Source organism: Leuresthes tenuis, unplaced genomic scaffold, assembly GCF_036924035.1.
Source record: "Leuresthes tenuis unplaced genomic scaffold, fLeuTen1.0.hap1 SCAF_10, whole genome shotgun sequence".
Taxonomy (NCBI): Eukaryota; Metazoa; Chordata; class Actinopteri; order Atheriniformes; family Atherinopsidae; genus Leuresthes; species Leuresthes tenuis.
In genome coordinates this window covers 18,298,209-18,310,019 of record NW_027325364.1, presented here as the reverse complement: position 1 = coordinate 18,310,019, position 11,811 = coordinate 18,298,209, and the positions used below count along the sequence as shown (strand labels likewise).

Sequence of the window (11,811 nt, the reverse complement as noted above, 5' to 3'; positions counted from 1 at the left end):
TCTTTGCTTTGGTTTGGTTTTGGCAATTGTGTGTGTAAAGTTTTAATTTCAATAGATATATTGATCTTTTTAGATAACATATTATAAATGATATACTTTATTAAGTTCCATTAGCCGTATGGAGCTCAGTAAGATGAAAAATTGAAATAAGTCATGTAAAAAATGGAGGACCCGTTGAACAGCAACAGTTTTGTCAGGCATGTTGACAAAATTTTATTAAACAATGCAAAAATTTACAGACATACATACAGTTACAGCTTCTTTTCTTTTTGTTCTTTTTTTACATAAAAAAATTGTCAGCTCAGGCCAGCCAAAGTAAACAACAATATCTAAAGACTGCTAGTCTCACACACACTCAAACAGACACATGCACACACATATGAACAATGCTCTCTTTCATCTTCACTTAATCTTCTTCTTGTTTACTTCGACTTTACGTTCCCTTCTCTCGTTTGTTTCCTCACAAATTGTTGTTCAGGACATGAGATCAGGTTGAAGATGATTTTTAGATAAGACCACAAAAGCAACCTACTAAAACATAAATAATGCACTCTCTATCATCAGCAAAAGTTATTTGTATATTAAGTGCCAAAAGCAGTTGTGTACATGCATTGTTCAGGAAAAATACAGGTGCAGTAAACACCAATCAAATACGTGTTAGAAAGTGTGACTTAGACTGCATGATGCACACGGATTTGCCCAAATATCTCAAATGTTTTGAGACCGAATTTTAGTTTTGATCTCTCAGCATTGTTATGTGTTACGAAGGATTTTACATGCCATAAAAAGAGATACTTACAGATACAAATGATTGTTTCTGTGATTTAAACTCAAATTTTGCTGAGGTTTGAAAATACTGAGGTCATCAAGTTTGAAGACCAGTTGTAAAAATCTTAATAATCAGACCCACAGCCAGGATTTTCATTGGTGTCCCAATAAAAATCTAAATGCAAGTCACATACTTTAATACATTATTCGCCACCACCAACTTTGTGTTCTTTCTAGAAATATCTATAAGTAACAACAATCGGTTTTAACATCTCACTCCTGTATTTTTCTTCTGTCCTTCAACCACTATGTGCATTTTTGTGCTCTCTAACCCATACGATGGAGCAAAGGTGCCTGCAAAATAATCAGTGAAAGACAAGAAATTATTTCAATTAAAGAAACTGTCGAAATTCTGAACGTGGCCAAATGGGGCCTCTGTTTCACTGTTTGCGACAGCATTGGATGGATTCCTGAGACATTAGTTGAGATGTATCATCATATGTATGCGTGCATTTGTCTGAATGTGTGTGTTTTCACATGGTGCAACATTTGTTCTTGTGCGTGTGAGAGTCTTTAAAACGGAGTCTGTGCTTCGATCGATATTTCTCCAGGTAGGTTAGCTGTTTACTGTTGATGGCTCCACGCCGCTTCCTGAAACACAAATATTTTACAGTGAAAACCAGTGTGGATATCTTTTAAATACTCTCAGTGATTCCCTGTATAGTTATTGATTACAGACATTCTCCATATTTCACATTGAATACTTTATAATCAAGTATTAAAAAATACATATATATATGTGTGTGTGTGTGTGTGTGTGTTTGTTTTACCATAGATCAGGTACAACATTAAAACTTCCTGTTTGATATTATATTGTTCTAAGCTATGAAGGCTTGGTATTCAGATCAGGACCTCTGTGGACTGGCATTTTTCCAGTGTGTCCTTTGTATACCCAGTTAAATTGGGATCTGGAAAATTTGGAAGCTGGATCTTTGTGGTGTTCTTTAATTTTTTTCTTAGCGTTTTTTCCATTGCGGCCGGGTGAATTGGTCTGCAAGGGAAGGTAAGTGCAGTCGGAGTATGCTGTTTCCATAAGGTGATTGCATTTTTCCTTAACTATATTTTGATAGATAGTAAATCTCAAGTTCAAGGTACTTTTTAGGGAATCACAAGAACACAAGATCATTTTAGCAAGCTGCCTTAAAAATAATCCTGAAGGATGATGAAAAAGTCAGCAAGTCTGGGAACAGTTTGCAAGCTTCATCACAATATACTGTATAATAAGCTATGATCTAAGCATAAAAGCAACAATTACAATTACCAAGCTCCTGTACTATCATAATCCACAAATTCTATTTTTGTTTTTTAATTTATATTTCATTATTGGTTGCAGTTCACACACATCGCTGAGCTCCTGACAGAATAAATAAGAGACTCAAAAATATTTACAATGACAGTACAATGATTAGTTGCAAAAAAACATTGTCTAACATAAAACCAGCAGCATTTGCCTGACTCATTTTATACTGCTGATGCCCACTTTCAACACATTTTATATATGGCTTAAGTTGTAATAAGGGTACTTGTTAACTAATATGTGCCTACTCTACAGTACTTTTTAATTCTTTTATGTGCCACTGATATCCTGGCCTCCATCTACAACAACTCACTCAAACAAAAGTCATGCACATATGCCTATTGTGTCTGTGACATATAGGCATACATTTAAATCACTGAGCATTTTTCAAATATTTTTTAAGTGTTTCTTATTTGGTGCAGAATACGTAGAGATAAAAGAAAAAAAAGCATGAATTCATTCTTCTTCAGCTAGTGCCATTTGTTTTGTCCATTTCTCTTAAGGATTATTGTAAAATGACCAAATTGGATTAATTTTTGGTTTGATTAAGTGGTGGAATGTGTACTTTGGAATATCTTATGAACTTTGCTAGAGGACTTTCAGCTGTGCACTGTGTACGATCATTGGGTCGTAATATTTTATAAAATTGTTTCATTATGATTTAAGATCAAATGCTCTTACTTCATGGCATTTGTTATTTTTGGACATAGTTGTGTATATAAATGTACTTACTGTCTGATGAGTTGAATTGCATCTTCATACTTCATCCCGCTTTCTATCAGAGCCAAAGCAACCAGCACAGGAGCCCTGTATGCAAGCACACACGAAAGAGTCATATCGTCTGTAAAGGCAGTTTTTACATTTCTATCTATCGATCTTTAGATAGATATACACACATGGATAGTCAAATACCTTCCCAGTCCAGCAACACAGTGAACAGCCACACAGCTTCCTGGGTCTTCCTGAAACTTCTTCTTCAGCAGATTCAACCAATCGTCAACCAATTTACTGGGTGGTGGTGCGCCATCATCAAAGGGCCAATCCTGCATGGCAGCCACAACAGTTACTGCCATGAACTTTGCATCTTGTAACAGGATGATTACGTTTCAGTGTGACTGGCTGGTAATTTTGTCCTTACCACTACAGTAATGCCATCTTTCTCAATTGATGTTTTGTCATAGGTGATGTCACAAACTCGCACCACGGTGGTTACGCCAAACCGCTTTAAATCCTGAAAGGAGTAAACATGAAGAAGACTTAACTTCAACAAACCTTTTTATCTTTTAACAATTGGCATAGATCAAATGACTGCTATTGTTTATTATTGGTCAGAAGGAGAGGTTCTGCACTCAGTATAAGATATATGTGTAAGATATGTGCTTATGTGCATGTATGTCTTAACTTGAGAACACAAGTTTCTTACCTCTATGAAGGAGCTGAGTGTACTGTCTGTGGGGTTGTGTGTGATGAGGAATCTCATGTTCCTGTGGCACAGTTCCACTGGAGCTGGACGGTTCATGGTGCCTAGTTTAACCTTTGACACTCCAGGAGGACCTCTGACCTTTATGAAAAGGAGTGAAATTTGTCAGAGGAAAGAACGGACAATGACAATGATCTGAAATATCTAAACTGTATTGAAAGCAGCCTTTTTTGTGAAAAAAGGGTGAAATATTTTTTCTTCAATGCTGCCTTCAATCTCCACATTATCTCTGAGCATGAAAATCTAGCCCTTTCAAAACTGAACCAAAATGGTAACAGTCTTGAATGTAATGCTCAACATTTTTGGAACAAAACATGCCTGTAAGTCTGTATGCCAAATACAAAATCTTGAGCAAGCAGGCAGTTAGCTCAACTCAACATAAAGACTGGAAGTGACAGAAAAGAAATAGGCATTATGGCATGGAATTGCTTGTAAAAATCCCACATTGTCTTTTCCACATGTTTTTTCTTTGTGGAGATTAAACAGACCAAAAACGATGTGATAGTAACGATCAAAATGTGCAGAAGCATGTGTTAATGCTATGCTAATAAGATAAGCGAATTAGCATGAGAGGAAACATACAAAGCCGTACACATTTCCAAAAACAGCACTTTTGTTCAAAACCTCTAAAAACCCATCATCCACAGTGAAAACAAGATAAAATGCCTATGGTACAACAGCATTAAAATGTTGTATATGATACTGCAGATAATGTAGGTATGTAGGACACGCCAGTCCTCCCACACAGGTGTTATTAATTTCCACCCCTTGATTAGACCTTGAGTTTGGGTCTGTGTATGCTGGAGTACACGTGGCTGACATCTGAGCCTTAAGTAATTTAAGGGGGAACAGTAGACACCAAAATCAAATCAGACTTTTTGGCTCACACATATTGGAATGTCAATGAATGAAAGGCGTATATGTGATTTTCATAACTGCATTTAATTTAGGAGAGCTGGTTCCAAGGTGTACAGTATGCTATGTCCTCTGTAATGACTTGCTAGAATGGATCCATGCAGTTTTTCACACCTATGCTCTTACTGTTTAGACAAGTCAAAATTTTGGCAGTAAAAGCTATAATGGGCAAATATATTTTGTCTGCACATGACTGTTATAATAGCCCTACTCAACCTCAGCCTGATCTAATACATTTGAGAGAATGACAAAGTCTGGTGTTATTTCCATCAGTTATATCTGAGTTCCCCTTGAATCTAGGTTTATAATATACATGTGAGCATGATTTGTGACATTACAACTAATCTGGATGTCAGTCCTGGATGTATAAACGACATGTGATATGAAAACTTGTGGCATGCAAAAACACAATGGACTCTCAGTGATAGATTAAGCATCTCGTGTCCTGTGGTTAAACTTCTGAAATCCTTTTCAGGTGAACTGTCATAGTTCATGGGATTTAAGCAAAAAAACCCAACTTTTTTTTTGCATTTTTTCACACTGTCCATCTTAAAGAGAAACTACTGCAGAATCTCATGACCGACCTCATTTTAGATACCATATCACATAAAGTGAAGTTAAAGTGTTTGCACATCACTATATTTAGTCCAGATCTGGTGACCAGTCACCTCTCACCTTTAGCTCCAGAGAAGCAGTTAGTGATTATGTGTTCAGCAACACAGATTGAGCTCCAGGTGTGTCTGGACTTCCTGTCTCTTTCAGGAATTCAGTTTCAATGTATTTATTTTGCTGTGAGATCCTGGTGTCTGGATTGTTATCCCATCTGTTGACTGTATCCAACTGTCCAGGAGGCTGCAGTGTATCAGCTCTGTTTGTACCCCCGTGATTGTCACTGAACCTGGCTTTCCTTGTCTTTCTCAATCAGTCTCTCTTTCCTTTTCTCTCCAGATAGCTTTTGGTGTTGAAGCTCCTCTTGTTACCCCCATGAGCTGGCAGGTTCAGAAGGCAAAGGCCAGTGGTCTTTCAGAAGTCATGGACCCAGGACTGCATGGTGCAGCATCATCCCAGACAGGGTCTAAATGTGTTGAGCGTGGCAGTAGTCACCGCTCTGTCGCACAAACTCCATCAACCGGCGGTTCTACAATACAAAGCACACACAAAAATGCAGTTAGAAAGCAGTTAGAAAGGTTACAAATAATATTTTAACCTCATGTAGGCTATCTTCACGGAAATTATTAAACAGATAAATTACCCGAGCCCGACACAATATTCTGTGATTATTCAATAAATTAAATCCTTACCAACAAATACAAGCTTTGAATATATGGGTGGTTGTCTAACATAAAGATTAGGAAGGGGCATGAGTTTTAAGTATAAATTCAACATTTTTCACTTAAGTAAGTGCAATCTTAGCCTGCATATTATTCTAAAAGATTTTGTAAACTTAGAACTTTTTTGGCCACTGTTATCATTTAAAATAAGGCTTAGATTAAAAGGATCTAAATTGTTTTATATACCAAGATCTTACCTCAAAACTACTGATATTTGTACAACCATTTGGTCTTCCTCCTTACACATAATGGACAACAAAACTGGGCAAACAGTTTATAAATGATTTCTATGACAGAAAATCTAAGACTGCACATTATTAAGCAAATGAAATCTGGTCTCAATAATAAAATTCAACCAAAATCTGAAAAATTGGGCTCTGTAGCATTAATATATACAGGATGCTTTCTGTTGCTCAGCAAGGCAAAGTTGATTGTGTCACTTCTTGGTGATTTGTAGGGAGCTGTCTTGCAATATTTTGCACCATTAAATGTACCTGAAAGACATAGTGTCTCAGTAAGATAAGATTTTCTTTTGATAACACAGAAATTAGATTGATGACTATTTAGGAAGAGTGAGCGATGGAACTATAAAGTGAGGCAGTCAAAGGTCTAAAATTGTGCTTACTCACGTGCTCAAATAATCAGAAAAACAACCAGGAAAAGCTTCTGTAGTCTGTCGTCACCTCTAACACACAGACTTACACACTCACGCAGAAGACTGAAGTCTGAACCAGGTTGTTTACTGATTATAATTAGGAATTTTCCCTGTGTCGCCTATAATCAGAGTAGAGATTCATTAACCTGAAAATGAGACATAGAGGAAAAACTAAAATAAGGGCATCATATCAATCACTGCCACAAACCTGAATCAAATAAGATACAAACACATCACAAGTACTGCGGTCACTTTAGGCAGTTAGCAGACATCAAAAGCAGAATGACTTCATATAGCTATAATAATGTCTACACAATTGATTTATTTCCATTTAACACTGCAAAGCCAATCATCACCGTTATCTTAAAATGCATTTTGTAAATGGTGCATCGCCAGTTACAGACTGTAAGTTGAAGTTAAAAATGGATCTTTGTATAATTTTAGAGACATCTAGTGGAATCAAAAGTTTTCTGAAAGTAAGCTTAACAAGCCACATTAGTAAAAGCCTCAGATAGGATAAATCCTACAACAACATCTATAATTAACCTCCACTGACTTCCAGTTAAATACCCAACAAAGAGATTTAATGACAGCGTCAGTTACTCAAGTCACTCTAAAAAAGTCTAAAAAATAATCAAATAACTAAAATTGCGTTATTACTGAGTGCTTAAGCCTCTTCCTTACCTCTTGGCTGCTGAACAGGGAAATCCTCAAAGCACTGACTGGTAGTTACACTAAAGTCCTGCAGAAGAAGCAGCCCCACAAAAGTTTGAGCGCTGACATTCAACCAGCTGACTGCCTGTTATAGTAAACCTTCATAGACACTAAATACCTACAGCTGTATTTATAGCTCTATCTATACTAGAGGCTGATTCTATGACACATCAAATTTTTGTGGCAACAACTGTGTCCAGACTCTGCACTCTTGTCTTAGCACTCTCCTCCAGTGCCAGAGAATTTATATGATTAGCTTGATTGCAATCTCTGGCAGCACTATAAATGTTTACTAAAATTCTCACGAATTCTCAACATTCCTTATCTATCATATCAGCTTAATCTATCACATCAGAGCTTGTTAGAGAGGGGCACCACACTTCTGGAAAAGATAACCATGAGGGAATTTGCAACAACAACAAAACATATACAATTTCTTGTCAGTGTTTGTCCTTACCACTTGGCTCTTTGATGTCCTCTCCAATAGACTAAATTTGAGTCCTTCTGGCTTTTTGCCACTTTGGAGATCAACTTGCTTTTAGTTTCTTTTCTCTGTAAAAAGTGGCTGAGATGGCTGTTGGTCCAGCAGCAGAGAGTAAAGTCTTTCTGCAGCAACCTGCAGCTCTGCCCCACTATAAAATTAAACTATCCACCTCTCCCTGTCCCTTCTGGCCTGCTTGGTAATCACTGCGACGTGCTGCATGTGCCAGTTAGTTACTCCACTCTGCTCTTGTACAGCAGTGTACTGTGCTGAGGATCTGCTGTGAGCTGGTCTAATCAGGCTGAGGGGCCGTCTGACCCTGACAGTCCTGTCACCACCAGAACGCTCTAGAGTTAATGCTCTTAGAAAGAGAGGAGAGGAGCCTCGCTCCCCCTCCTCCTCCATCTACTCCTCTCCTTCAGTGACTTCAGACAATCTTTTCTACCTCCTTACTCCTAACTGTAAAGAAGTGGTGCTGTGTTGACCAATGATTGCATGGTCCATGAACTCTCGCACACAGGACCTAACACAAGATGAATGAGGAGCAGTGTTTTTCAGATAAAAGCGCAAATTTGCAAAATAACTCTTCTCGTTAATATCTGTTGCAATAACGTGTTGACTGAACCTCTGTTGTTTTCCATACCTCCCTCACTTCCCCTCCTTGAATCTAAAAATAGATGGTCCTTTAAACTACTAGACAGATTGGACAAGTGAACTCATTGAGTCTCAGTTAATGGAATTAACTTTCTCTCTAAGTGACAATCGTCCAAAGTTTCCTTGTTTTCTTTTAGCTAATCTGTGTTGTGAGCTTATCCTGTAAGGTTACCTCACCGCATCAGTTAATGTCTTTCTCCATTAAATTAATGGATATGTGAGTATATAAAGTGGCATGGTAGTCACGGCAGACACTTCTCGAACATTCACTCAATACTGATGATCTCACCTACTGCTTCAAGTAATTCTGTGTATATTGTATGTAAGTATATTTTCTCAGAGCTCAGGCTGTTTTTGATGGAATATGGTGACAAGTATTTGGCCCCTGTGTGATGGCTCACTGTTTTCCCACTTTTGCTTTTCGTTACGGTAGCCTGTCGCCTTTTGTATCCTAGATAACAAGCTTAAATATAGACACAAGGGGCGATTAGCAAATTCCAAATACAAAGTGACAGTTTGATTGATAAACACTATCAGCAGAGATATAAGACCTTAATTATTTTTGTCTTGTTGTGAAATGAGGACTGTGACCACAAACAATATCTAAATATAGAAGGTATTGTGGGCTTGTTAAGAGTACAGAACTGAGAGCATTTTAAATTTTTTACAGCAAAATTGTCAACAGTATGAGTGTGACGCAGCTGAGAGTGGCAGGAATATGATGGCATAAAAGGTTCAAATGTGGAATTGGAGATGTGCAGTAAAATGTAGAAATGTAGGCGCTCTAATCAAAATTTTCAACTTGGTTATAAGCTTAGTGCACGTGTTGCCGGCTTTAAGTCTTTCAGCTCTTGTTTGAGAGATTTTTGCTCTATTTTACACCAAAAGGTAGCTCTGTGAGGTTTGGGGCCTTTCTTGCATTTTGAGGTCTACAAACAGATTCTAGATGTCGTGAGGTCCTGCAAGTCCTCTGTGTGCCTCCTGAGATACTACATAGCAGGTTTTTGATGTGTGCTTAGGATAAATTTTCCCTCTCCATCTTGTTTTTTCCTTTAAGAGATTTTAGGATGTTTGCTCATAATTAACTGGTTTTCAGTTGAATCTACGCTTTTCTCAACCAGTGAGATGTTACACAAAAAAACAAGCTCAGAGCATGATCAATCCACCTCCATGCTCATAAAGTTGGAGAGGGGAGTTTTTTTTTTTTTCTAAATCCAAACACACCACTGCGCATCGATGCCAAAAAGTTATTTTTATGAACATAATTTGTCCAAAGGACTTGTTTTCAAGGAACCATTTTCTGATGCAGACTTTTGTGGCTATGCTGATGGAAGGTTTTCCTCTGAAACCTCCTCAATGAAGGTGATATTAGTGTACCACAGTGTCTGTATAATTTTCCTGAGGATCTGTTGAAGTAAAATTAGGGTTTTATTTTTATCTTTTTCAAGCAATTTCAAGCAATTCTCTTGAAAACTTTCAGTCTTCCAGACCACAACTTGACCTCCATCATTGCTGATAACTGCTGTTTCCTCTGAACAGAGAGCTACCTGACAACACTTCACCTTCTTGCTGTAACTTCCTCTTGCTTTGTGGATGTTAATTATTTATTTGTCAAACGATTGTGCCAAACGATAGATAGCCATAGCTGCTAATTGCTGGAAGAGAGTTTGAGAATTGATGATTTACGTAACTTGTAATATACAGCAACCTTGTGACATAGTCTTCATCTCATGTCTGTCTTATAATTCTCATGTCATCTCATGTTCTGTTCCGTCCGCTTGTGGAATAGGCAGCGCCAGTATGAATCTGTTTTGGTTGCTACAAGCCTTAACATGGCTGCTGCAGTGGTTTCTGGACATGTGAGCTGACACTCAGTAGGTCACTTGTCACCTGGCAGTCTTGTGCTTTTTAAGGGGTGCTGGCTATGGCTTCTCTCCAAGTTGCATTAAATAGAGCACCAAGCTGACCTGCAAAGACTTCAGCACTGAATAGTTTTAGCTGCAAGGAAATATCAAAGCAGTGGTCAAGCCTTGTTTTCGCAAACCAAAGACTGATGATTGTGATGGTCACAGCGGTTAAAGTGAAATAACCGACCTGTAAGTGAAACTCTCATACCAAACTTTTAAATTCAGACCGTACCATTTTTTTGAGCCCGTTAGTGTGAGAGGGCTTTTCAGTTTTAACAATGATGAGCTTGTTATTAAAACTGGAATAAGGTTTTGTTCCAGAAACTTTTCTGGTTAGCATACTAGGCTAAAAAGCTGTTTAGGTGCGAATTGATGTGACTTTATTTCATGATGGGGCGACAGAAGCTGCTGCCAAAAAGGATATCAGTGAAGCTGAAAGGGAAAAAATTATGACAGTCCATAAGAATCTCAAATAGTCCTCATTCTCTTGAGCAAAAACTGTTGGTGTTCTCAGTGTTGAACTAGATCCTTCTTGGTAGGCTATTCTTGGCATTATGCAATGAGTAGTTCTATTTAAACCTCCCATCACCTTTGAAGAGGAGCTCTAATCTGGCTCAGGAGCTCCTGCTCTCACACGAGTGTATTTGTGTTCGATGTATACAGACATGCACTCTGTGAAAAACAATACTGAATGAAAATAAGAATTAAGGCAGCTTCATAAACAAGGTTTTGGGTAACTGTAATTCCTATGCTACTTGTAAAATATTTGCTGCTCCTGCATAGACAAATTCATAACTTGATGAAGATTCTCAGTAATCCAGGTCATGGTAATCCTAAAAGCCTGAATAAGGGCAACCGGACGAATTCATATCATAATACTACTAACATTTCTGAGTGTAAATTTCAGAGAAGTCAGAACTTTAGCAGCACTTGTAGTATTTGTAAAGAACAACTTTATTGTTTGACAAGTGTGTTCAAGCTTGTGGCCTTGAAGTTGCTGGAGTTCTTACTTCTTTTGACTTTTTCCCTCTCCAGCCACCTTGAAAGTTGGGAAAGTTGTGCCAGGAACTCTTGTGCTTTTAAGCAAATTGTCCATGTTTACTTGCAGTCTACTCAGAAATTAGGCTAATCTATCAGAGACTCACTTCCTGGCAACTGCCTAAAGTTTGGTTCTTGGTATTTCACTCACAGCGAATGACTAAATTGAGACTATGAGTACACATGTGCTTTAGACCAATAAACCATGATGATATGTAAAATCACACAGTGCATTCCCTCCTCTGGAGTAGTTTGTAAATCTGTGTAACAGGCACACCTCTCCCATAGCTGTTTGAAATACTACATCATTCATTGAGCAACTGAGAAGAAACTAGAGATGAAAAGGATGCATAGTTTCTTCAGCAAGTTATAGCTTTTAAAACCTGTTTCACACACACAAATAGTGTTAATGAGTTCCACTCCTTGTCAGGTTTCAGATTTAATCCATCATTAAGGGGCTTCCCGTTGAGCTATCCGAACATGTTCAAGTTCAGTTGGATTATATGTATAA

At 37.8% G+C, this 11,811-nt stretch overlaps 1 protein-coding gene across 3 annotated transcripts; it reads right to left on the bottom strand.

The window, feature by feature from the left end:
• Positions 1-512: 512 nt before the first annotated feature.
• On the bottom strand, positions 513-8,056 carry LOC140316681 (protein tyrosine phosphatase type IVA 3). 3 transcript variants are annotated; one of them, XM_072394610.1, is made up of 8 exons: positions 7,678-8,056; positions 7,191-7,248; positions 5,196-5,658; positions 3,549-3,686; positions 3,264-3,356; positions 3,038-3,168; positions 2,858-2,932; positions 513-1,419 (listed from the first exon to the last, which is right to left on the bottom strand). In XM_072394610.1, the coding sequence occupies exons 4-8, from the start codon at positions 3,642-3,644 to the stop codon at positions 1,302-1,304; spliced, it is 513 nt and encodes a 170-aa protein (XP_072250711.1). In that variant the 5' UTR covers positions 3,645-3,686; positions 5,196-5,658; positions 7,191-7,248; positions 7,678-8,056; the 3' UTR covers positions 513-1,301. The 3 variants fall into 3 exon arrangements, with proteins under 3 accessions (XP_072250711.1, XP_072250710.1, XP_072250712.1); XM_072394609.1 differs by lacking the exon at positions 7,191-7,248; XM_072394611.1 differs by lacking the exon at positions 7,678-8,056 and having other exon boundaries at positions 3,549-3,681; positions 7,191-7,399.
• Between the last annotated feature and the right edge of the window lie 3,755 nt (positions 8,057-11,811).

Coding starts and splice junctions, on each gene's coding strand:
- LOC140316681 (XM_072394610.1), bottom strand. CDS start 3,644: ATGAACCGTCCAGCTCCAGTGGAACTGTGCCACAGGAACATGAGATTC. Junction 3,169..3,263: donor AAGATGGCATTACTGTAGTG/GTAAGGACAAAA, acceptor GCTGCCATGCAG/GATTGGCCCTTTGATGATGG. Junction 2,933..3,037: donor TGTGTTGCTGGACTGGGAAG/GTATTTGACTAT, acceptor GCTTGCATACAG/GGCTCCTGTGCTGGTTGCTT.